Raw genomic sequence first — 21,591 nt, forward strand, 5'->3', positions numbered from 1 at the left:
GCTCAAATTTTTTTTTGAAATTCTCAGAAAATTACAACCTACCGCTCTGGTCCTATAAATACCCCTTCAGAGCAAGGGTTGAGGCATCCCTTTTGAAAACCATCTATCTTATACTACTCTTGAAGAAGAAAGTACTCCTTGTGAAGTTTCTCCCCTGCAATCAGCGTGGTTGTGCTTCTCCATTGATAAGGGAAGTTTTTCATTTTCATCATTCATCCATTTAGTGAATAGAGTGATAGTTTCCTTCACATTCTCGTTATTAGTGGTGAATTTGTGTGATTTCTTGAAAGAGTGTGAAGGATTGATCTTGAATTCTTGAAAGAAGTTTTTAGTGGGATTGAATTTGTGATCTGAGTAGACATTTTGGAAAGCAAAAGGCTGACATATTGATCTTGACATCATATCTTGAATTTTAGTGTTGATTATCCTTCATACATCATTGAGAGCGGTGATTGACCTTTGATCAATCACGGGGAGCGGCATAGCTTCTGTTTCACTAATCTGAGCAGGTGACGAAGATCCAGAAGGCAGGGAGGTGATGTTGGTGGCACCAGGGACGTGACGGTGATGAGGGAAGTGGACGTACGAGGAAGAGTTCATGACGGTCTACCCGAAGGCGGTTCGGGTTTGAAGCTCGTGCACCAAAGAACTTGACGTGCCATCAGAAGACTCCTCTACAGAAGCAACTCTGTAAGTTGGGTTAGGGTACCTTACAGGGGAGGATCCTTAGTAAGGTTATCTTGAGTCCTAATTTGGACAAGAAAGAGGGCCTTGGATTGACTCGATCACTAAGCAGATTGAGGAACCAAGTAAATCTAAGTGTTTGAGAGAAAGAAGGTGAGAGTCAAATCAAGGAATCTTAAAAGCTAATTAGGTAAACAAAAAATAGATAAGCTAATTCACCCCCCCTCTTGGCTTCCAACAGTAGTGAATATCATATAAGAGTTCTCCAATGATTTTTGAACGCATGAGTACTAACTCAGATGGTTGATTAGGGTTTGACAATTTACCATACCTTGAGTCATCCTCGGAACATCAAGTGGATGAGGACTATACGTACATGCTAACTGATGACGAACAAGTTTCATAAGTTAGTCGATACACACTCCCTTTTATGAAAACTATCCTTTATATAAATAAGGGAAGGCCCTGAATGAAATTCAACCTTCTTCTACCTTCTCCCCATGGCTCCTTTCCATTCCTGATGCCATGAGGATGGTGCAACGACAATGATGGAGGTTAAATGGAGCTCGTTGATAACATGATAAATGAACATATATTTTCATACATTTTAGATGTTTTTAGTATTATTAATTTATAATTTATCATGTTATTATTTGAATTGACCAATATTTATGCATTAGCTAGAAATTCCAACTCTTGCACATTACCATTACTTTTCACTAACTTCATTGATTTCTATGAAGTCAATCAGTTTGATTACTGATGAGTATTTTTATAGTTCCAAATGTGAACAAATTTATAGGAATTAGAAGATACAATTCTTAGGAAATTGGAGGATTTTTGGGAGCTTAGTGATTATCAAAATGGGCTGCAAATGATGAAAAAGTGTTGTGTGCTTTTAAAGGAGAGATCAGAGGGGCTTGGGCCACAACCTGACCTACCTATTGGGCCTTCAAACACCTTACAAAAGAAACAAACTGGAAATTACAAGGCAAGGCTCTCAACCAATGGAGAAAAAGAGGCAAAATGGCAAGAAAAGAGAATAGATAATGCCCAAAGGGGTATTTTAGTAATTCTCCCAATGTATCAATAGAATTTTTCTCCCTCATTTTCCCTCATTTCTGGAAGTGCTCTAGCAAGTGGCTGGCCTGCAGGACAAGGCATTTTTCAGAATCCAGGTTATTCAACCTGTTCAATGTAAGTTTATTGAAGTTTTCTTTAATCTCGTCTCTTGTTTGCATCAAAAAATGTCTGATCCTGGCAAAATATAAGGATCCATACTTAAAAGGAATTATTGAGGTCTCAGTAAACTTGCTTGGAGGCTTTAGGATCTTAGATTTCTACTTTCTCCATCATTTTCCATCCATTTACCCTTAAAATCTATCACTTTCCCACTCTAAACACTTAATTTCTCTACTTTCTCTCTCTAAAATAGGTTTTTTCTCTTACTAGACCTTCATCTATATCCCTAGTTACTCCCCTAATAATTTCATAAAAAAGCTTCTTCATTTGCACGTTCAAATTCTATCTCAAACTCCTTCTACACTCTCTCTTCATTTTCTCTCTCTATCTCCTCATTCGGCCCTTTATCTCTCTATAATCTGTTCTTTATCTCTCTAGACCTTCATCCATATCCGCAGTTCATTACCTCAAAATTTCATAAAAAGTCTCCTTCATCTATACCTTCAAATTCCCACTCAAACTCTCTCTACACCATCTCTTCATTGTCTCTCTCTATCCTCTCATTTTGACATTTTATCTCTCTCAAAACATTTTTCCCCCCTCTAAAATATCCCCTATCTCTCTCTAGATCATCAAGCATTCCCTACTTCGAATTCCAAAAAAAAATGCATTAAAATATCATTTTTATCCTTTCAAAACTCAAATTTTCTGTCCTCTAGCTGCCACTATGTGGTGCCCGTGCGACAGGGACAGGCCTCTGCCCACCGGTCCGCGCACAGCCAGCGCACACGATCGCAGGGCACAGCGTAGCCCTGTGTAGGACTTAGCCAAATTGGCTAAGTCCTGACCATTGCGTTAAGCCCAATAAGCCTTAAGCCCATTTGGCTAAGTCTTCACTTAGCCAAATTGGGCTAACCTTAGTGGCCTGACCCACTAAGGCCAGCCCTTTACGGGCCACAGCAAGCCCGCCTGCCCATTGGGCCTGCCGCCGCCACCGCCGCTCTGCCGCTGCCATCGCTCCACCGCCGCCACCGCTCCGCCGCCACTGCCGCCGCTGCTGTCGCTGCTCCGTCGATCGCCGAAGTAGATAAATACCATATTTTTAGTATTTAAAAATGATTAAAAAATAGAAAAAAATCAGAAACAATCAGAAAAATTATTTTCTGCATTTACAAATTTGGAAAAAAATTAGGAAAACCCAGAAAATTCATATAATCAATTTAGAGTCATTTTAACACCTAAAAATTCTGAAAAAATCTCTAACTCTCGTTTTTAATATTTATAGTGGTTTTTGGTGTAAATTTAATTCCAGAAAATTATAAAAATATTTATTTATGATTTATTTTTTTAAGAGAAAATAGAAAAATTAGTGTACTATTTTGTGTTTTTCTTTGTATTTTGGCTTCAACTTAAATCATTGGGAATTATGAAAATTACCTAGAAATCTATAAAAATCCCAAAATTGTATGCTTTACTTTTGAAATCATTGTCTTCACCCTAAGCTTGAGAAAAAATTCTGAAATTTAATTTCTGCCTCCTATGGATCGACCCCCTACTTTTCCTATATTAAATATAGAGTATTTAAGTGGAAAAACTTCATAAATATTGTTGTTCAAGTCTGAATCAAAACGACGACATAAACTCCTAAATTTGGACTTATCACTCCTCAACGTGAAGGAGGAGTTTTGACGTGTTGATGACCGCATGGATATTTCTAGAAACTACATAAATGAGCAGCTCCACGCGACTCATTAGAGGATCGAAGGAATCGTGGATGTAATCTGTGCCGAGGTGATTCATATAAGTCTTCTACTACAGATCATTTTGAGTTGTTCATCCATATCAAAGCTTGTATAACCCAAAAAATACATTTTACGCATATCAAAGTATTTTAAATCTAGGGAATAATGAATTCCTATTAACACACGCCTTGCAATTATCTTTTGAGAAATGTGGTTGAACCTTTATGGCACAAAGATGATGAATTATTATTACCTAACTTGTGGGTTGAACTAAAAGATCAGGTTTATAAGGATTGATCTAATGAAGATGTGATAATGTTAAACAAGTACATGTTATCATTGTTGGGTATGGTGCCTTGGTATGTCCATGGAAAAACCACGTTTCCATAGATGCGGAAGCATGTGATCAATTCATAATCGATCGTTAAAATCAAACATTTAGTGTAGCTTTTGGGGAACTAGTTCCACCCTTGACTTTTCCACTCCGAAATCATCATGAATCTGTTCATGCGTTTGGTCTCTAGAAGTATCCACACGATCACTCGGTGGTTGGATCTTCACGTCTTCTTCTTCTACTCTTCTTGAAAATCTTGAAGATCTTCTCACCATGAAGGCACTCACCTTGGATGAGTGGAGAAGAGAGTGAAGAAAGAGAGGGGCTCAAAAATTTGGCTGGCTTGGGTGAAATGTGAGCCCTTTCTCTCTTTATATTTCACTTAAAGGTTTTCTCAAAAACCCTAAAAGTAAAATATATTTACCAATGCCCTTATGACCATATGCGTGTGACCCTCTAGGCCCATGTATCATTATAGTTAATAACTTTAGTGGCCCAATAATAATTATTGACCAACCTTTTTAATTAACTATATCAACATATAGATTAGTTAGATAAGAATCAATTTAACCCCATTGATAGCTTAAGTTTCCAGCCCGTGGGGTGCCAAGCTACACCTCGTGCTCTAGAAGATACTGATTAGTGTTGAAGTCTCTCATGGAACCTTTATCGTCATTTCTTACTGCATATATATAATCCATCATCTGCGCAAGTTTCTCGAACCACTTAGGGTATGGTTTATCGTCAAACCCTAATCCGTCATTCGATTAGTACTGATGCGTAACGGGGATTATTGGAGAATGCCTTCTCCAATATCCTTACTACCCTGGCCAGAATTTTTATGCATCGTCTTCCTAGAGTCAATATCCTCTTATACTGAGGGCATATGATCCTGTATTGACCACTCAATCATCTATGTAAGCTTCTTACTACATCCGAGCTATGACTTGTTTAAATCTCATGATTAGAGGCTTGTACGTCATAGTCAAAATATAGTCGTCCATTCACTAGATGCCCTTGGTGTCTTAGGTCAATGGATCACTTATACAACCATGACATTAATCAATCTGATTGAATTTTATGTATAATACTATTCAGTGAACTCTTACTCCAAAGAGAACCCACTATCTCTCCATAGTGTCGCCACACTAATAACCACATGATCAGCTTTACTTATCATATAAGTAGGATCATCTAGTGATATTCTATCAGGATAATTTGATGGTCATCTCGACTATCCATCGAATAGGAATATTTAAAATACATGTTTAAAGACTAGTGATCACTGTATTATGATATAATCATAATTCACTATGTCATTGCCCGTATTCATGGACTTCATTACAAACATCACACCAGAATAATAATGAACGTAAATATTTTTACTCAATGAACTTAAATAAACATGGTGGTGTGATTGGCTTGATGGCCACATAATATCCATCAATCATAAACAACTAAATATCTGGTACCTATGAGTAAGTGAAATTTAAAACAGATTAAACATGTGTATCTCCAATTGAAAATTGATAACTGGATTTGTCCAAGATAGGAATAGACATTAAGTTGCGTTGAACATGTGGTACACTAAAAAAAGCAGATTCCAATATAGATGATAGCCAATCTCTAACATAAATTTTAAGTCACTAACGGCATGGAGGTCCATCGCTTTACCATCACCTTGATATAAAATCAAACATCTTCATTTGGCTTGAGATGGTTGAGCTAGTGATAAGTCCAAATTTAAGGGGTTTTATGTCGTTGTTTTGATTCAGACTTAATCAACAATATTTATGAAAATTTCCACTTAAATACTCTATAATTAATATAGGGCAAGTAAGGGGTCGATACACGGAGAGGCAGAAATTTAATTTCAGAATTCTTTCTCAAGCTTGGGATGAAGAAAATGATTTTAAACATGAAAAATACTATATATTTTTTTAGATTAAGAGATGTTTCTAGATTTGTTGGTAATTTTCAGAATTCCCTATGTTTTTAAATAGCCAAAATACAAGGAGAAACACAAAAGTTCAAATTTCTAAACTAATTTTTCTATTTTATCCTAGCAAATTAATCAGAAATAAATATTTTAAGAATTTTCTGGGATTAATTCTCATAAAAAACACAACTATAAGCATTAAAAATGAGAAATAGAGATTTTTTTGAAATCTTTTAGGTGTTAAAATGACTTTAAATAGCTTATATTAATTTTCTAGATTTTTTCCAAATTTTTTCGGATTTTTTTAACGTAGAAAACAATTTTTTCCGATTTTTCTGATTTTTTTTCAATTTTTTAATTAATTTTAAATATAAAAAATATGAAATTTACCTACTCTGGCGATCGCCAGAGCGGCGGCGGCGGCGGCGGTGGCGGCGGAGGTGGAGCGGCAGCGGAGGAGCGGCGGTGGCGGAGCGGCAATTGATAAGCTGAAAAATCACATAAAATTACGTGGTCGTTGCGCTTTTTAGACTTATGCAATAAATTTATAATTCCCTTAATTACTAAATAAGAATATAGAGCAAGCAATATTTAATTCAATTAATATTAAATAATATTCTTAAAATCATCATTAAGTAAAAAAAAATTTTTTTTTTTTGTCAGATAATTCCAGATAAGAATATTATTATTATTTTAAGCTCATAAAATATAATTATTAATTTCCAATTTAATAAAATTTATAATAATTTTCAGAATTAAAATTGGGAATTTAATAATCAAGAAAGTGATTTTTGAATTGGAGTTCCAGAAATGTCCTAAAATGATTAAAAAGTCAGATCTTGAATCCAAAAGAAGTGCTGATGCATTCAAAACATGAATCTAGGGCATGTACATTTCGCCCATGCCAAGCGCTTAATCGTTTTCTAGAAGATGATCAAATACAATTCAGAAACTTACAAATTTGATAAAGAGATCCAGATCTGACGACTTCCAGAATGCCTCCTGTGTCCTTCCTGGCCAATTGCTTGGGGAGAGCCTCCAAAGTGATTTTCGGTTTCCAGACCTCCATTTAAAGATCCAACCGTCTGGATTGTAGAGGGGAAAAGACGAACCTACCCTCAAAATTTCAGCCCAATCGGACATGTAGATCTCAAGATATCAAGGTTTTAGTGAGAAAAATCTGAGCCGTTGGATTTATTTATCTCTCCTCCAATAAGCTTGGAAATGGCGCGTTTTGATTGGCTAGCATGATTATTTCTCGTTTTCCGCTTTCGGATCACGCCTGACACATTGTTGTGCGCGTCGTCCGCTGCAATCATTGGCAAGTGATTTCGTCATTTGAACGGCTAGGAATTCTCCACGTCACCTGAAATAATAAAAACAAAAGAAGGTCTTTTAAAAAATATATATTTTTTTCTCTTAGCTGTAATCTTTGACCATTCTTTTTAAATCATATTCTTCTCTCTCTTCTCTCTTTAAATATTTTAAATCATAGCCACTTATGTTGACTATTCTTCTCTCTCTCTCTCTTTTATATATTTTAAATCATATCCGCTTATGTTGATTATTATATAATACTCATTCTCTCTCTCTTTATTCTTATTTAAATAAATATATCCATTTATTAAATATTTAAATATATTATAATAATATATGTTATTTAAATATGTAAAAATCATTTCTAATAATAAAATGAAAGGTTAAATGATCTATCTTTATGATAACATGGAAATATAGTCATTAAAACACATAAATATAATATAAAAATTCATTAATTAATCATGTTAATTTGCAAGTTATCACCTGCACAGGACAACCCTGTGCCCTGCGGTCTTGTGCGCTGGCTGCGCGCGGACCGGCGGGCAGAGGGCGGTCTCTGCCGCACAGGCACTGCATGGCGCCGCACGGCACCGCACGATGGCGGCTAGAAGACAAAAAATAAGTGCTTTGAGAGGATAAGAAATGATATTTCAATGCAATTATTTTGGGATTCGAAGTAGGGAATGCAGGAGGATCTAGAGAGATAAAGGGAGAAATTTTATAGTGAGAGAGAAATGTTTCTAGAGAGATAAAAGGTCGAAATAAGAGGATAGAGAGAGAAAATGAAGAGATAGTGTAGAGAGAGTTTGAGAGGGAATTTGAAGGTGTAGATGAAGGAGATTTTTTTGAAATTTTGTGGTGATGAACTGCGGATATGGATGGACGTCTAGAGAGAGAAATAACAGATTCTAGAGAGAGAAAGGGCCGAAAGGAGGAGATAGAGAGAGAAAATTAAGAGAGAGTGTAGAAGGAGTTTGAGATAGAATTTGGATGAGCAAATGAAGAAGATTTTTTATGAAAAATTTAGGGGAGTAACTATGGATATAGATGAAGGTCTAGTGAGAGAAAAAACCTATTTTAGAGAGAGAAGGTGGAGAAAATTAGTGTTTAGAGTGAGAAAGTGATGGATTTTAAGGGTAAATGGATGGGAAATGATGGAGAAGGTAGAAATCTAAGATCCTAAAGCCTCAATACAAGTTTACTGATCCCTCAATGCTTCCTCTCAAGTATGGATCCTTATATTTTGCCAGGATCAGGCATTTTTCAATGCAAACAAGAGACGAGATTAAGATAAAACTTCAATAAACTTACATTAAGCAAGTTGAACAACCTGGATTCTGAAAAATGCCTTGTCCTGCTGGCCAGCCACTTGCTAGAGCACGTCCAGAATGAGGGAAAATGAGGGAGAAAAATTCTATTTATACATTGTGAGAATTACTAAAATACCCCTTTGGGCATTATCTATTCTCTTTTCTTGCCATTTTGCATCTTTTTCTCCATGGTTTGAGAGCTTTGCCTTGTAATTTCCAGTTTGTTTATTTTGTAATGTGTTTGCAGGCCCAATATGTAGGTCAGGTCGTGGTCCAAGCCCCTCTGGTCTCTCCTTTAAAAGCCCACAATTTTGTTTCATCATTTGCAGCCCATTTTGATAATCATTAAGCTCCCAAAATCCTTCAATTTTTCTCATAATGATATCTTCTAATTCCTGTAAATTTCTGCACATTTGGAACTATAAAATACTCATCAGAAATAAAACTGATTGACTTCATAGAAGTCAATGAAGTTAGTGAAAAATAATCATAATGTGCAAAAGTTGGAATTATTAGCTAATGCATAAATATTTCGTTAATTCAAACAATAACATGATAAATTATAAATTAATAATACTAAAAACATCTAAAATGTATGCAAATATAGGTTCATTTATCATGTTATCAGCCAACACTGCATTGATAGACTTATGTGAGTAGTGGCATATGAATCTACCCACCATATATATCTTTTGTTAGTTTAAGTGGCTAACAAATAACCTAAGAGCGGGGGTGGGTGAATTAGGTTATCTAGCTAAAAATTATTATTATTATTTTTAATTAAGGATTTTTCAATGTAGGAAATGATGTAGAGGAAATGGTTGACACAATTACTTTGTTTAGACAGCCTAGGCTAATCCTTAATGATGTTTGAGGGTATCCGTTCCAATGTAATGATTGCCTTAACCGTGTTAGTGTGAATGCCCCTCAAGCAAATCATTTGGAAATAGGGCTGAACAAGGATATTAAAAAGGGAAAATTTCATACGAAACTCTGATGTCCTCAACCCCCAAGGTTTTCAATGGGACGGCGTCGCTTGACCTACTTCAACTTAGTCCCCAAAGCCTTCTTCTTATGTCCCCAAAGCCTTTACTTGATTGACCACATAGATCTCCCAAGAACAATATATTTTTGAACAATATCCTCTCCTCAACAACACTTAGTCTCATAATTCAAGTAGTATTCAATATGAGGCCTAATCTCATGTATTTCAACGGGAATATTTTTATATCAAAAGGTTATTAATTCGGAGAAAAAGGTTCATGAATGTACCTATTACTTCCAACAGAAATATCTCCCTGTTTGTGGTCGATCTCTCCTCAAGTCATCTCCTGCATGTTTTCTTTAGATGAAATTTCTTGATTCATACTTGACCTTTGGTACTTGAAACTCAAATATCTTTTTCATTCCTTCACCAAATTAGATGATTCCACCTGGAATGGTTTTCGAAACACAACTTTTAAAAACTTTTATCTCACAAAGTGTTCAAAGTTGAATCAGATAAATCTCTAGAAATCAATCTTTCCATATTCTTAGTTGACTGCCCAATTCCTCCTCGTTCATGTTCAAACCAATGTAATTCTTTCAAATCTCAACAGAAAGATGCAACTTCAAGTTATTTGGATTTGTATGGATGTTAGAAACTATTCAAAAGTTCAAAAAAATCTCAAAATAAATATAAAAAGTATGTTAAATATGTCAAACTTATCACAAGGTCGAGGATGTGCGAACTTAAGAGGCCACCCTTCTTTCCTTTAAATTTTGAATCACCTTGCACCAATTACCATGATTCCAAGTTCTATGGACTTAGATTTATTTTAGCAACAAATTTTTTCTTCAAATACTGTTAAAAAACTGATTGAAAATTACTTTTGGACTACGATTTTCAAAGGGCAAGGAGAAGGGAGTTTGAATTAGAGCTCAAAACTGTATATATGGACTTAGAAATCCAAAATAGCATAATGGTAATTTTTTAACATTCCAACATTCATATGTATTGATTATGATTAGAAAATATAAAATAGTAATCATTTTAATTTTGAATTTTTATATTTACTATTTTTCCATAAGTTCAAAATACATTTCAAGTGTTAAGACCACAAACTAGACGTTATACCAAGGATTTCAACTTTAAAATAATCTAAAACTCCATAATAAGCTGGAGCATGTACACAAGGTTTCTCTAACCATTGATGGTTGGCCGTCTGAAAACACGACCCCTCTTCAAGAGATCACAGTCGATGCTCTTCAAGGGAACTTAGAAGAGCTTGTAGGATGCTACTCATGAGCGATGATGGAAATATTTTAGTAAAAGTTTCAAATGCCTTTGAAATTGTGGATAAGTTAAGCCACTCTAAATTTTAATTTCATAGACCTGGATGCCATTTGTTATATAGTCTTAATTATATTTTTAATTATATTAAAGTACATAGAGTGACCACTGAAAATTTGTCCAGATTATTAGGCATACTAAACTAAGATAAAAGTAAGATAACAATGCATCAAGCATACTGCATGCCTTACATTGTACATGTCCTAAATTTATATGTTGAGTGTCCTTACAACTCTCATAGTAAATGAGGGTGGAATTGAGGTGGGATATGTTATAACTAAGATAACATTATATGATTTTCTTACTTATTTTAGAAAAATAATCGACGTGATACAGTGATCTCTCCATAAACTTGAGTTATGTCAGAATGTGTATAAACGTCATTGACGTGATACGGTGATCTCTCCAAAAACTTGAGTTATGTCAGAATGTGTATAAATGTCTTGAGCTACCCAACAGAAATAGAATAAAAATCTTGATTGGAACAATTGTGTACAAGGGGGTATTGGACGGGATGCTATAGATTTTTTAGAAAAGAATGAGATAAGCTACTCATTGGCGCTAGTGGATATCTTTGCACAGGAATTGTGGCCCTTTTGAAATGCTACAAACCTACTTAGTGTGTCAGCATTTTTCTCCATTTCAGGTCACTTTCATTTTCATTTCCTGATGTAACTTTGTCTATCTTTTTTCTATTTCAGATGCTATATCCATCATCATGTGGAAGGGAACATCACATATATGGAGAGGAAGGGGAACAATGATAGACTCTCATTTGTGCACACCTAGTTGGATTCCTTGATGCTTGCATACAAAAAGATGATTAAAATGTTGAAAAAAGTACAATGTAATTATCAAAGATAAATTTTCTCGTGTGATAGTTACAACCCTTGATCCATCTGTGAATCATCCATGAAGTCTAATCACTCATATGTGCGGAGCTAGGAAAATATATCACAAACGGAACTAGGAAAGTGCCTGCCAACAAAAGTGCAAGAAATGATCACCAATACTAACTTCAAGAAGAACACAATGTTTTTAACCCTGTCTACTATGTCTGAATTGCTTAATTGTCTCTATCCTTTCCATCATAGCAGGCTGATGGGGAAATCTTGAAAGAGAGTGAAAGCTATTACATTGGATGAAGTACCGAAATATTTCAGTGAGGATTAAATCATCATCAATGCCAAACATGGTGGAAGAAGAGAGGCCAATACTGATTTGGTAGGCTTTTTCTTGCATCAAAGAGTATTTTTGTATTTTAACCATTAGCGCTCCTTCAAAGCAGGTACTCTTAGTTGGAAGATCCATCATTACATTCAACATGGTTCTTAAAGGGCAATAAAATTGATGTGTTGATGATGCCTATGACCAGCTGACTTTGAGAGTTGTAAGGGAATGCAATGTGGAATTCACAACAGAGGTTAAGACTGAAGATAGATGGTTGAAATCATGTGTTTTTGTGTTGCCTTTGTCTAGACTGGTCTTTTTGGTGATCGAATGGTTTTCGGACAAGACTTTGTCAAATTTTCATTCAGTTGAATGAATTCATTTCCATCCAACTTTCTGATATATCCTGATTTTCTTTTTTTCCTTACCTGAGTAATTTAAACTTCTTCCCAGAGTTTATTTAGAGTTTTAAATTTTTTTTTAGTACATTAATCACATTTAGGATAAATGTCAAATAATTGAGTTCCTTTTCTTCCGAAGAAGAGCATTCATTTGGTCACCATGCAGTCTTCATTTCATCGTGCTGTGCATCGTGCTTGAGCCATGCATACCATGAGCATCAGCCTATAGGTTACGTCACACACAGTTGGCTCTAAGGTGGGTTGTGTGCTTTTTGCCACACATTGGGCCTTTCGATGTCGGACAATCAGGATCCGATACCAGGATGACATCGAGGCAATTTCAGATTCCGGATATTGGATATCGAACGAATATAGAATATCCACCAGATACAGGATATCAACTAGTTAGTAGATCTAGTTACCTGAGATCTGTTTGACAAATAAGCACCCATTGTCCCATATGGAAAAAGGAAAAAGTAGAAACCAATTTAAATTGTTTCAAATAAAACTTGCATACACAAAACACTGTGCACTATACATCATGTGCTAGACAATGTCAACCTATTTTTACCGGGCTTTGATGTTCTCAGAACTGGGCCCATTTAGGGTTTAGCCAGAGTAATTTTTAACATATTTGAAGTTCGTCATACCTCCCACGATTTCAACCAGTCTAACTTAATTGTATATTGATTAAAAAATAATAATTATACTCACAGAGATAATAAATATACCTCATTTACCTTAATTATGCTTGTACATGTTACATTGTAAAACAACAAATTATTTAAATTATATTTCTATCTACATGTCAGATATTAATAAAAATATCTGGCACCAACATAAGTCAGCAATAGAAGTCCAAGGTTATGGTTTTACTGATCTTGTAGCATTCAAAAATATCGGGGATTTCTCGTAAGTTATGGATTCTATTCAAACAGTAAAGAAAGCATAATTTAAATTTTTCGATATCATCATGCAGCCCCTGAGACGAGGACATATGCTGATATCAGGCTGGATAACAGTGTCGGATATTGGTACCGTAGCAACCTACATGCGAAATCGTCATCCAATATCCGGATGTCAGTATACACGGATATTGGATAAGCCCATTGCTGAGATCCATTTCAGCATCCATCCCGATGTCCGGGCTTACGACGGGAGAACACTCATCAGTATAGTGCAGGGACACAGACCGGACAGTTTTTTCATCCCAGGACAGAAAAATCGTCCCATCTGCAAGGTTGGACGAAAATCGGGATGGAAATTTGTCCCGAGACCCCCAGAGGGGACGGTTTTCATCCACTTGGATGGAAAACCCGTCCGCACCGAGGCTCTTAGACGAAAAAACCATCCCGTCCGCGTCCTTGCACTGATTCTGGACGTGGGACGGGACGATCTTAGTCCCGTCCTATCTATTGTCCATGTCCCGGACGATCCGGAGCTATACTAGTGCAGGGACATGGATTGGACAGTTTTTTTATCCCGGATTAATAGCACGGTACATCCCAAACCATGTCGAAAATCTGCGAGTTAACCTGAACTTTTTTTTGGCACGGTATATGATGCAGGACCACGTCCGAGACGAAGTCCTGCCGTCATCGAGGATTCGTACTCGGTGTCGATGGCGCGCTGGCGCGCGACAAAAGCCGGGATTCGTCGGGCACAGGAGTCCTGCGATGACGAGCTAGAATGACGATGATCGGGTAGGGGTGTAGTACACGCAGCTGCCGACGAACAAAGAGTTGTCGATGACCGGGGTCGACGGGGTCGCCCGGAGACGGGAGGGGACCTTCCGATCCTCGTCCAGAGGGACGAGGTTGCTAGGTCATCGAACAGGAATTTCCTGCCGGAGGTTGCCCGCACGCGACGGGCGAACCGACTCGTACAAGAACCAGGAGAATTTCCTGCCGGAGGTTGCCCGCACGCGACGGGCGAACCGACTCGTACAAGAACCAGGAGAGACGCTCAAATTGTCGACGTAAGTTTTCACTCGCCTGTCTTGCTGACATCTAACCCGAGCGCGGTGGAGGCAATCGAAAACGTACTGCAGGAAGCAAGAGACGAGGGCGGGGCGGCGTACCTCGTCGTCGACGCGGCCTCGTCCAGACGATTCACAGGGGAGCCCAGGGGCGACGCTGGCTGACGGCACCCGGAAGCCTCACGGGTACGACAGAGGTGCTGCGCGGGATCGCGCAACGGCGGGAGCGGCGCGCTGAGGGTCGAGGCACGGCGCGCGGGGGCGCGCCGGCGGTCAGGGGTGGACAATCACGCTGGTGTTGGCTATCCGTTCCGGCAGCAGCCGCGAGGCGATAGGTGGTTGACGGCAGCTCCGCGAGGCCATGACGCACTGTGGTCGCCGCTCAGGTTCGCGCGGGATCGCCCGGTCCAGCGGGGTGCAGATCTAGGGGTGCGATACGGGCTGCAGCGAGAAGGCGGGGGCGCGACGTGGTGCAAGTTCCGCACGGGCGCAGAGGGAGGGACGAAGCCGCTACGTCTGGCGAGCAGCAGATAAGCAACGTTGCCCCGCGAACCTGGATCCTTCACACATGCGCAGGGTGCACCGAAGATCAAACCAGTCCGGGGCGGTTGGCAGCGGAACACCCAGTCCCTAGGGAGGCTCCGGGCAACAGCAGACGTCGGCAGCGAGGACGGTCACTGCTTGCGAGGAAGTAGGACGATGCCGGCCGTCAGTCCGATCAGAGGAATGACCCCCGGGCTACGGTGAGGGAGTGGTGGGGTCCGTTGAAGACGGAACGCAGGAGGTACCGTCGGACGGCGGGCTGGGAGAGGACCTGCGGAGCAACCTCAACGGGGGGAAGCTCGCAGGGATGGTGCAAGTGGGTTCGGCGACACGGGCGCGCGTCGGCAGCGCGGACGCGCGAGACGGCGCGGGAGTCGCGCGGCCTCTCGGCGCGCGCAAACGGTGCGCACGCGCGGCGCAACAACGCGCGGCGGCGCGACGGGGCGGGCTCCGCGCCGGCGGCCCCTTTCTCTTCCTCCGGCACCTCTTCTTCTCCTAGCTCTGGTTTCCCCTCTTCTCCTTCTTCCACACCTTCGACTTCTGCTTCTTCTGCTTCCTTGATCGAACCCTAGCTCAACAGGGAGGACTGCTCTTTCAAAAGAACAAGTTCAAATTTTCATAGAAAAAACATCATCTAAATGTTTTAGGGCACCCCGCTTCCATTATATAGGGGGGGAAGTGGTTTGGCCCATTAAGCACAAAACACAAGATAAAATAAGAGAACCTAAAAGCAAATAACCGAGGACTTCTAGGAGACGAAAACAACTAGGGGGAAACTGCGGAGCGATAGCAGGGGGAAGGGAGATCCTTATAGGATGAACCTCCCTCCTTACACGCGACCTTGCGGTTTAGCAAAACAATGAACGGCGATGACTCAAAGCAAAACGGTGAGTAAAACAAAGACGTAAAGATAATGATACGGTGTCCATTACCCATAATACTTGAATCCGGGCGTGCGTACCGACGCTTTGACTTGTCGGGCGGGCTGAACGCGGACGGCCGGCGCTGTCAAGGGCGGCGGTGACGTCTTCGAAGACGTATCCGGCGCTGGAGCAGGTGTTGTCGGGGACGACGGTGAGGACTCTGACGGCGTGTCCGGGGTTGCGCCATCAGTATATCCCAAACTCGCTAAGTCGACGTCGACATATCCCGACGATGACGTGGAATCCATCGTGGCTGCCAGGTGGATCTCTGGCTAGATTTTGACCTGGCGGAACCCACCTGGCAGCCACGCTGGATTCCACGTCATAACGGGGATATGTCGACCTGCCAAGGGTTTTCCGATAAGAGAGAGAGGCATTCTAGAGAGAGAGAGAAGGGGAGAGAGAGACGTGCTAGAGATCCATCTGGCTGGAGATCCAACTAGCAGCCACGATGGATTCCACGTCATCACCGGGATATGTCGACGTCGGCTTAGCGAGTTTGGGATATACCGTGCCAAAAAAAAAGTTTAGGTTAACTCGCAGATTTTCGACATGGTTTGGGATGTACCGTGCTATTTACCCTTTCATCCCAGGACAAAAAAAATCATCCCATCCGCGAGGTTGGACGAAAATCGGGAGTGAAATTTGTCCCGAGACCTTCGGGCGGGGCGGTTTTCGTCCACTAGGACGGAAAAACCTTCCCGTCCATGCCCCTGCACTGATTCCGGACGTCGGACGGGACGATCTTCATCCTGTCTCGTCCATCATCCACGTCTCAGACAATCCGGAACTATAATTAGACCCATCCGTCTCCTTGGTGATTTAATCGTCAACGTCACCGTCATCCGGACGGACCAAAACAATAGTCGTAGTGATGTGCCCTTTTGTCATAAGCGGCCGTGGCAACAGAGGCGCGAGATTCTCAGAGATTTCTGCAGAAGAGTAGGATCTTTTGGGGAATCGAGTCGTTTCTCGTTAAGGGAACATGGCTCTCATGGGATCGGCCATCTCCGGAGAGGTAATTCTGGATTTTCATGTTGACAATCTTATTATCTTGCCGCAATCTGCGCTCAAAACCATAGTTAAATGGTTTTTTTGCTGGATTTTTATGTTTTCGTTCATCCATTGGCTTTAATACGTCGATCGCCTGTTAGGGTTCAAATTTCCTTTCTGTCTTTGTTTCATAATATTGGTTTTTACCATCTTTTGCATTCATAGCATGATTTTATATTGAGGTGAAGATCTCAATTAGTTGAAAAGATTACACTGCTTAGCGTATCCAGCAGAAAGGATTGTGTTTTTTAAAAAGCACTTTTTGACAGGCTCTTAGATGCTTCGTTCTTGTCCGATCAGTGATCTAAATGCTGATGACGTAACGATTTCATTCATCGTGATGTATATTAGTTCGCGCATCTCTTTTATTCGTTTCTGTTTTGATGATTCTTTCTACAACTCTGTGTTCGTCCTGGTGAGATATCATCAGATTTTTAATACTAAAATTTTCTACCCTGAATTTCAAATACAAACGCTGAATTTTTCTTCGTATTTTTGGCAGGTGGGATTGAGGATGTTGCTAAGTCCGGCTGGTTCCAACATTGTTGTGAGGACTGCCTGGTAATTTTTTTCTAACCTTAGTCTTCTTACCAGTGTATCGGTAAAGGAAATCCGAGAATCTGAAGAATGCTAATTCTATGTGCTACCTCAAAGTTTTGGATTTCATCCTTTTATCTCACCACTCATGTGCATCTAGCGATTCACCACCCTTCTCTTTATCTTCACCTCTTTTACGATTAACTGCTAAAGAAGAACTGATGAAATTGTGAACTTTTCTCACCTGGTAATAAAAAATTCGTTGTGATCATAATACTGATATTTCTGATGGTACTAAATCGATTTGTACTACTTCCATGGATGGACATTGTTTAATTATCTGCGTTGTGACATTTTTTTAGCTGCGCTGTGGGAATCGTTCTTCCTGTGTTCTCCACTTTCAAGGCTATCGAGAAAAAAGATTCAAATGATCAGGAGAAGTGGCTTATTTATTGGGCAGGTCAAAAGGCAGCTCTCCTTTTCCGATTTTTCTTTTTATCTTTGTTTTCCCCTTTTTTTTGGGACTTGACTGGTCGAATTTGGTGATTCAAATATGTCTACGTTTGGTTGACTTCTTTCCTTGACTTCCTCTTCCTCTTGTTTGATGTAGCATACGGGTCATTCAGCCTCGTTGAATCATTCTCAGACAAACTTATTTCATGGTACATCTTGATGTCTCTTACTTTTTTCACAGTTATCTTAAAATTTTCTATTATCATGTATGAATGAGGTTGGTGCATTGATGTTCTTCACAGGGTTCCGTTCTACTACCATGTGAAGTTTGCGTTCCTTGTCTGGCTTCAGCTTCCATCCCATTGTGTAAGCAACTTTAAACACAGTCCAACGACAAAGGTTATGGAATAATACTAACAAAGGCTATATGTTTGCTTCTGTTTTTTAGGGGGCGAGGCGGCTGTATGAGGGGCATTTACGTCCTTTCCTTCTGAGGCATCAAGCCAGCCTTGACAGGCTTCTGAAGCTTGTTTCTCGCGAGCTGGTGAGTACCCACTAACTAAATGATCTCGTTGCTTGCCAGAAAACATCAAAGATGAGCGGAATTAAAAAGTAAATTATGGGCAAATTCTTCATTAACGGGATGAGAATTACTAGTCAATATTTCCTTTTTTCATGTGACTTTCAGGAAAAGCTTGTTTCGCGCCACCAGCAGGAGATTTCCTTCTTGGAAGGCGTGATCATGAAGTGTGAGTTACATTCAGATTTCTTTCATAATGGTGATCCACAATTCGTTCCCAGCTCTCTCATCTTCTCCCTATTTCATTCCTCCTTGACCAGCCGCCAGTGCACTAAAGGCGATCACCCATCCAGGGCGTCATCAGGCAGAGGCCCCACCAGAGCAAACAGACGAAGCTCCACCTGAGAGATAACTTCCTCTTGCCGATATTAAATTTCATGCTTGAGAGTTTATAATATAATCACATTGGGAGAAGGTGTTTGACTATCAGATCAGACCCACTTGAGGGGAAGCTCGCACTCGGTGTCCTCTGCGGAGAGGAGGGAGAGCAAGGTCCCCCCGTGGACACGCCGCTCAGGATCGGCAGCGGTGGGAAGGGTGGAGCCACCATGGACCCGGGGGTCAGCGGCATGGAGCCGGCAGCGACCAGACTTGCCCCGGGCTGGCCGGGTGCATCCCTCGAGCCCGGGCCAGGAGCAGGGCCTGCCACCGCCATGGGCCTTGCAGAAGCTCATGCTCCCCTGCGCGCTCTTCCCACAGCCATCATGGGCGCATCGCCTCCCTCCACCGTGGCGCACGCAGAAGTCCGTCCGACCACGGGCCGAGCGGGTGCAGTCCGGGCCTACGCAGCGCTTTCCCCCGCCGTGCGCCACACAGAAGAGCGTCCCCCCGTGAACACTCTTGGGGCAGTCCGGGCTCGCGCACCGCCTTCCACCGCCGTGGGCCTTGCACAGGGCAGTGCTCCCCTCGGCGCCCTTCGTGCAGAGCGGGTACGTACACCGCCTGCCGCCGCCGTGGGCCTTGCAGAAGAGGGTGCTGCCTTGGGCGCCCTTCGGGCAGCCACCTGGGAACTGGCAGCGCCGCCCGCCACCATGGGCGATGCAGAGCCCAGTCAGGCCCTCGGCGCTCTTCGTGCAGCCCTCCCGCTGGCACCGCTTCCCGCCGCCGTGCCGAATGCAGAGCCCAGACCGACCACGGGCGGCCCGGGAGCAGCCCTCTGCATGGGTGCAGCGCCGGCCACCGCCATGCGCGATGCAGAACTCGGTCCTGCCCTCGGCACTCTTCACACAGCCGAGGCTCTGGCAGCGCCGCCCCCCGCCGTGGGCCTTGCAGTACACTGTCCGGCCCTCAGCCCCCTTGGAGCAGCCCACCCGCTGGCACCGCCGCCCCCCGCCGTGCGCAATGCACAGCCCCGAGGCGCCCCGTGCGCCCTTCCCGCAGCCCGCGGTTAGGCACATCTTTGGTCCTGTCCCAGCGTGTGGCCCTGACGAGGACGAAGACGCAGCCGCCCCGGCGCTGGTGACGGCAGACAGGCCCGTGGACAGGCTCAGCTGGAGGCGCGAGGCGAGCCCAAGGTCAGTGGATGATTCGTCCTCCGTCTCTCTGGCGCTGGACGTGGTGCACATGCTCGTGCCCGACGAGCTCCACTTGCTGTTGTCTGAGGAATCCCACACCACTGTTGGGACTGCGTAATTCTCTGGCTCTTCCCTGGCACTCCATTTTCTCTTAGTCCCCTTCTCGGGAGAGAGTGGCAGCCAGTTATGCGTCTTCGCAGAGGGAGCATCTGAACCAACTGATTCAGGCTGTGTCTTTATTAGAAGGTGGGCAGGGAAGCTGTTCTCCATAGAGGCTCCTTCAAACACAGATTTCTGGAATTTTCATCTGTAATTTTGATTTGTCTCAATTCTTTTCCCCCTTTTTAGAGTCTGGAGAGAAAACAAAGTTAACAAAAAGGGAAATCTTCGGTTTGTCTGTTGATAGAATTACAATGTTAAAAGTTTAATTATGCAAAGGATAAACAAAGAGAATTGTAAACCTTCATCAGAGATTTGATGAATCTGACAGACATGATGAAACAAAACAAGACTCTTCTTTTCAGAGAAAGCACAAAGTCTGCGATCCAAAACTATTCAAATCGTCGGAGGCTTACATGCAGTTAAACCCGGAATCCAAATAGGAAGACAAGAAATCGGTTCTTGAATCCCAGAGAAATCCAAGTGAATCGAAAAAAAGACGGACGAAATCCAAAGAAAGCGCCAAACCATAAGACGAAAATATTCGAAATCATAAACTCAAACATTCGAGCATCGGTAGAAACATCCCAACTTCTGCAGGTGAAAAACGTTAGAAAAGGGTATCGGAATCAAAGATTATCACCTCGTAATCCGCCTTAGATGAATCTGACGATAGCCAGTGACCCAGATGACCTCGCCCAAAGAGATCAAGGGGGTGATGAGGATGAACTGGCGAAAGGGTTAGTGGAAATTAAAGAACAGAAAAGCTCCGCCGCTTGTGCACGTTAGAGCAATCCAAGCCAAAATTTGTCATCTTCCTTTGGCAGGCCCCGCATCCAACACTTGACTCTTGATTCCTTTTTACGGCTCGATTCACGGAATATTTTCGGAAACTAAAAAAACGTCTCGAAATTCGTTCTCTGATAATCAACTTAGGCGGGAGAAACGATGTCGGATTTCTTCTCGGAACTGGGTCTAGCCCGGAATCGACGGAGATGCTTGAACTCGTTTGACATGGACGTCACTTCTACAAGCTACCTCGGCTAGGACCAGAGTACTGATAAATGGGCCTTTTTTTTGCAGTTTTTTCTTTTTCTTTTTTTTAACTCTGGTCCCCTGAGATTAATTATCAGTTGACTTAAAGCAAATCCACCAGCCAAGAAAATGGGCAATGATTAAAACATAAAATTTATGATGCTGTTCTTTGTAATTTTCGATGTATTTTATTGTCTCTCTATATGACCTGCATCTACTTGCAGTTTACATTCCCAAACTTCTGGATTCTGATATTAGATGATGATGTTATTATATTTATCGGATATTGGCGTCCGCCTTATTTTGAGGGTTTGGAAGTTGATTTATGTTGTCGATCATAGAGATAGATTTTCCCCATATCCATCATATTATTCAAAATATATGATAAGACTAATGGGTTAT

At 41.4% G+C, this 21,591-nt stretch overlaps 2 protein-coding genes and 1 long non-coding RNA gene across 4 annotated transcripts; 1 reads left to right on the top strand and 2 right to left on the bottom strand.

Annotated features, from left to right (window-relative positions):
* Positions 1 to 12,745: 12,745 nt before the first annotated feature.
* LOC144700642 (uncharacterized) lies at positions 12,746 to 15,692 on the bottom strand. The gene is made up of 2 exons (XR_013580811.1): positions 14,495 to 15,692; positions 12,746 to 14,085 (listed from the first exon to the last, which is right to left on the bottom strand). It is a non-coding gene; the product is annotated as an uncharacterized LOC144700642 (long non-coding RNA).
* A 1,058-nt stretch (positions 15,693 to 16,750) lies between these two features.
* HVA22K (HVA22-like protein K) lies at positions 16,751 to 18,915 on the top strand. The gene is made up of 8 exons (XM_078572092.1): positions 16,751 to 16,876; positions 17,414 to 17,472; positions 17,811 to 17,908; positions 18,059 to 18,110; positions 18,204 to 18,267; positions 18,350 to 18,445; positions 18,590 to 18,650; positions 18,742 to 18,915. The coding sequence occupies exons 1-8, from the start codon at positions 16,844 to 16,846 to the stop codon at positions 18,831 to 18,833; spliced, it is 555 nt and encodes a 184-aa protein (XP_078428218.1). The 5' UTR covers positions 16,751 to 16,843; the 3' UTR covers positions 18,834 to 18,915.
* On the bottom strand, positions 18,841 to 21,131 carry LOC144700643 (uncharacterized). Of its 2 annotated transcripts, none has more exons than XM_078572091.1 (2): positions 20,798 to 21,131; positions 18,841 to 20,302 (listed from the first exon to the last, which is right to left on the bottom strand). In XM_078572091.1, exon 2 carries the CDS (start codon positions 20,263 to 20,265, stop codon positions 18,913 to 18,915), a length of 1,353 nt encoding a protein of 450 aa, XP_078428217.1. In that variant the 5' UTR covers positions 20,266 to 20,302; positions 20,798 to 21,131; the 3' UTR covers positions 18,841 to 18,912. The 2 variants fall into 2 exon arrangements, with proteins under 2 accessions (XP_078428217.1, XP_078428216.1); XM_078572090.1 differs by having other exon boundaries at positions 18,841 to 20,346; positions 20,798 to 21,130.
* Between the last annotated feature and the right edge of the window lie 460 nt (positions 21,132 to 21,591).

Source organism: Wolffia australiana, chromosome 3 (genome assembly GCF_029677425.1).
Source record: "Wolffia australiana isolate 7733 chromosome 3, ASM2967742v1".
NCBI classification, from domain to species: domain Eukaryota; kingdom Viridiplantae; phylum Streptophyta; class Magnoliopsida; order Alismatales; family Araceae; genus Wolffia; species Wolffia australiana.

Coding starts and splice junctions, on each gene's coding strand:
- HVA22K (XM_078572092.1), top strand. CDS start 16,844: ATGGCTCTCATGGGATCGGCCATCTCCGGAGAG. Junction 16,877..17,413: donor GATCGGCCATCTCCGGAGAG/GTAATTCTGGAT, acceptor TATTTTTGGCAG/GTGGGATTGAGGATGTTGCT. Junction 17,909..18,058: donor GTGGCTTATTTATTGGGCAG/GTCAAAAGGCAG, acceptor TGTTTGATGTAG/CATACGGGTCATTCAGCCTC.
- LOC144700643 (XM_078572091.1), bottom strand. CDS start 20,265: ATGGAGAACAGCTTCCCTGCCCACCTTCTAATAAAGACACAGCCTGAA.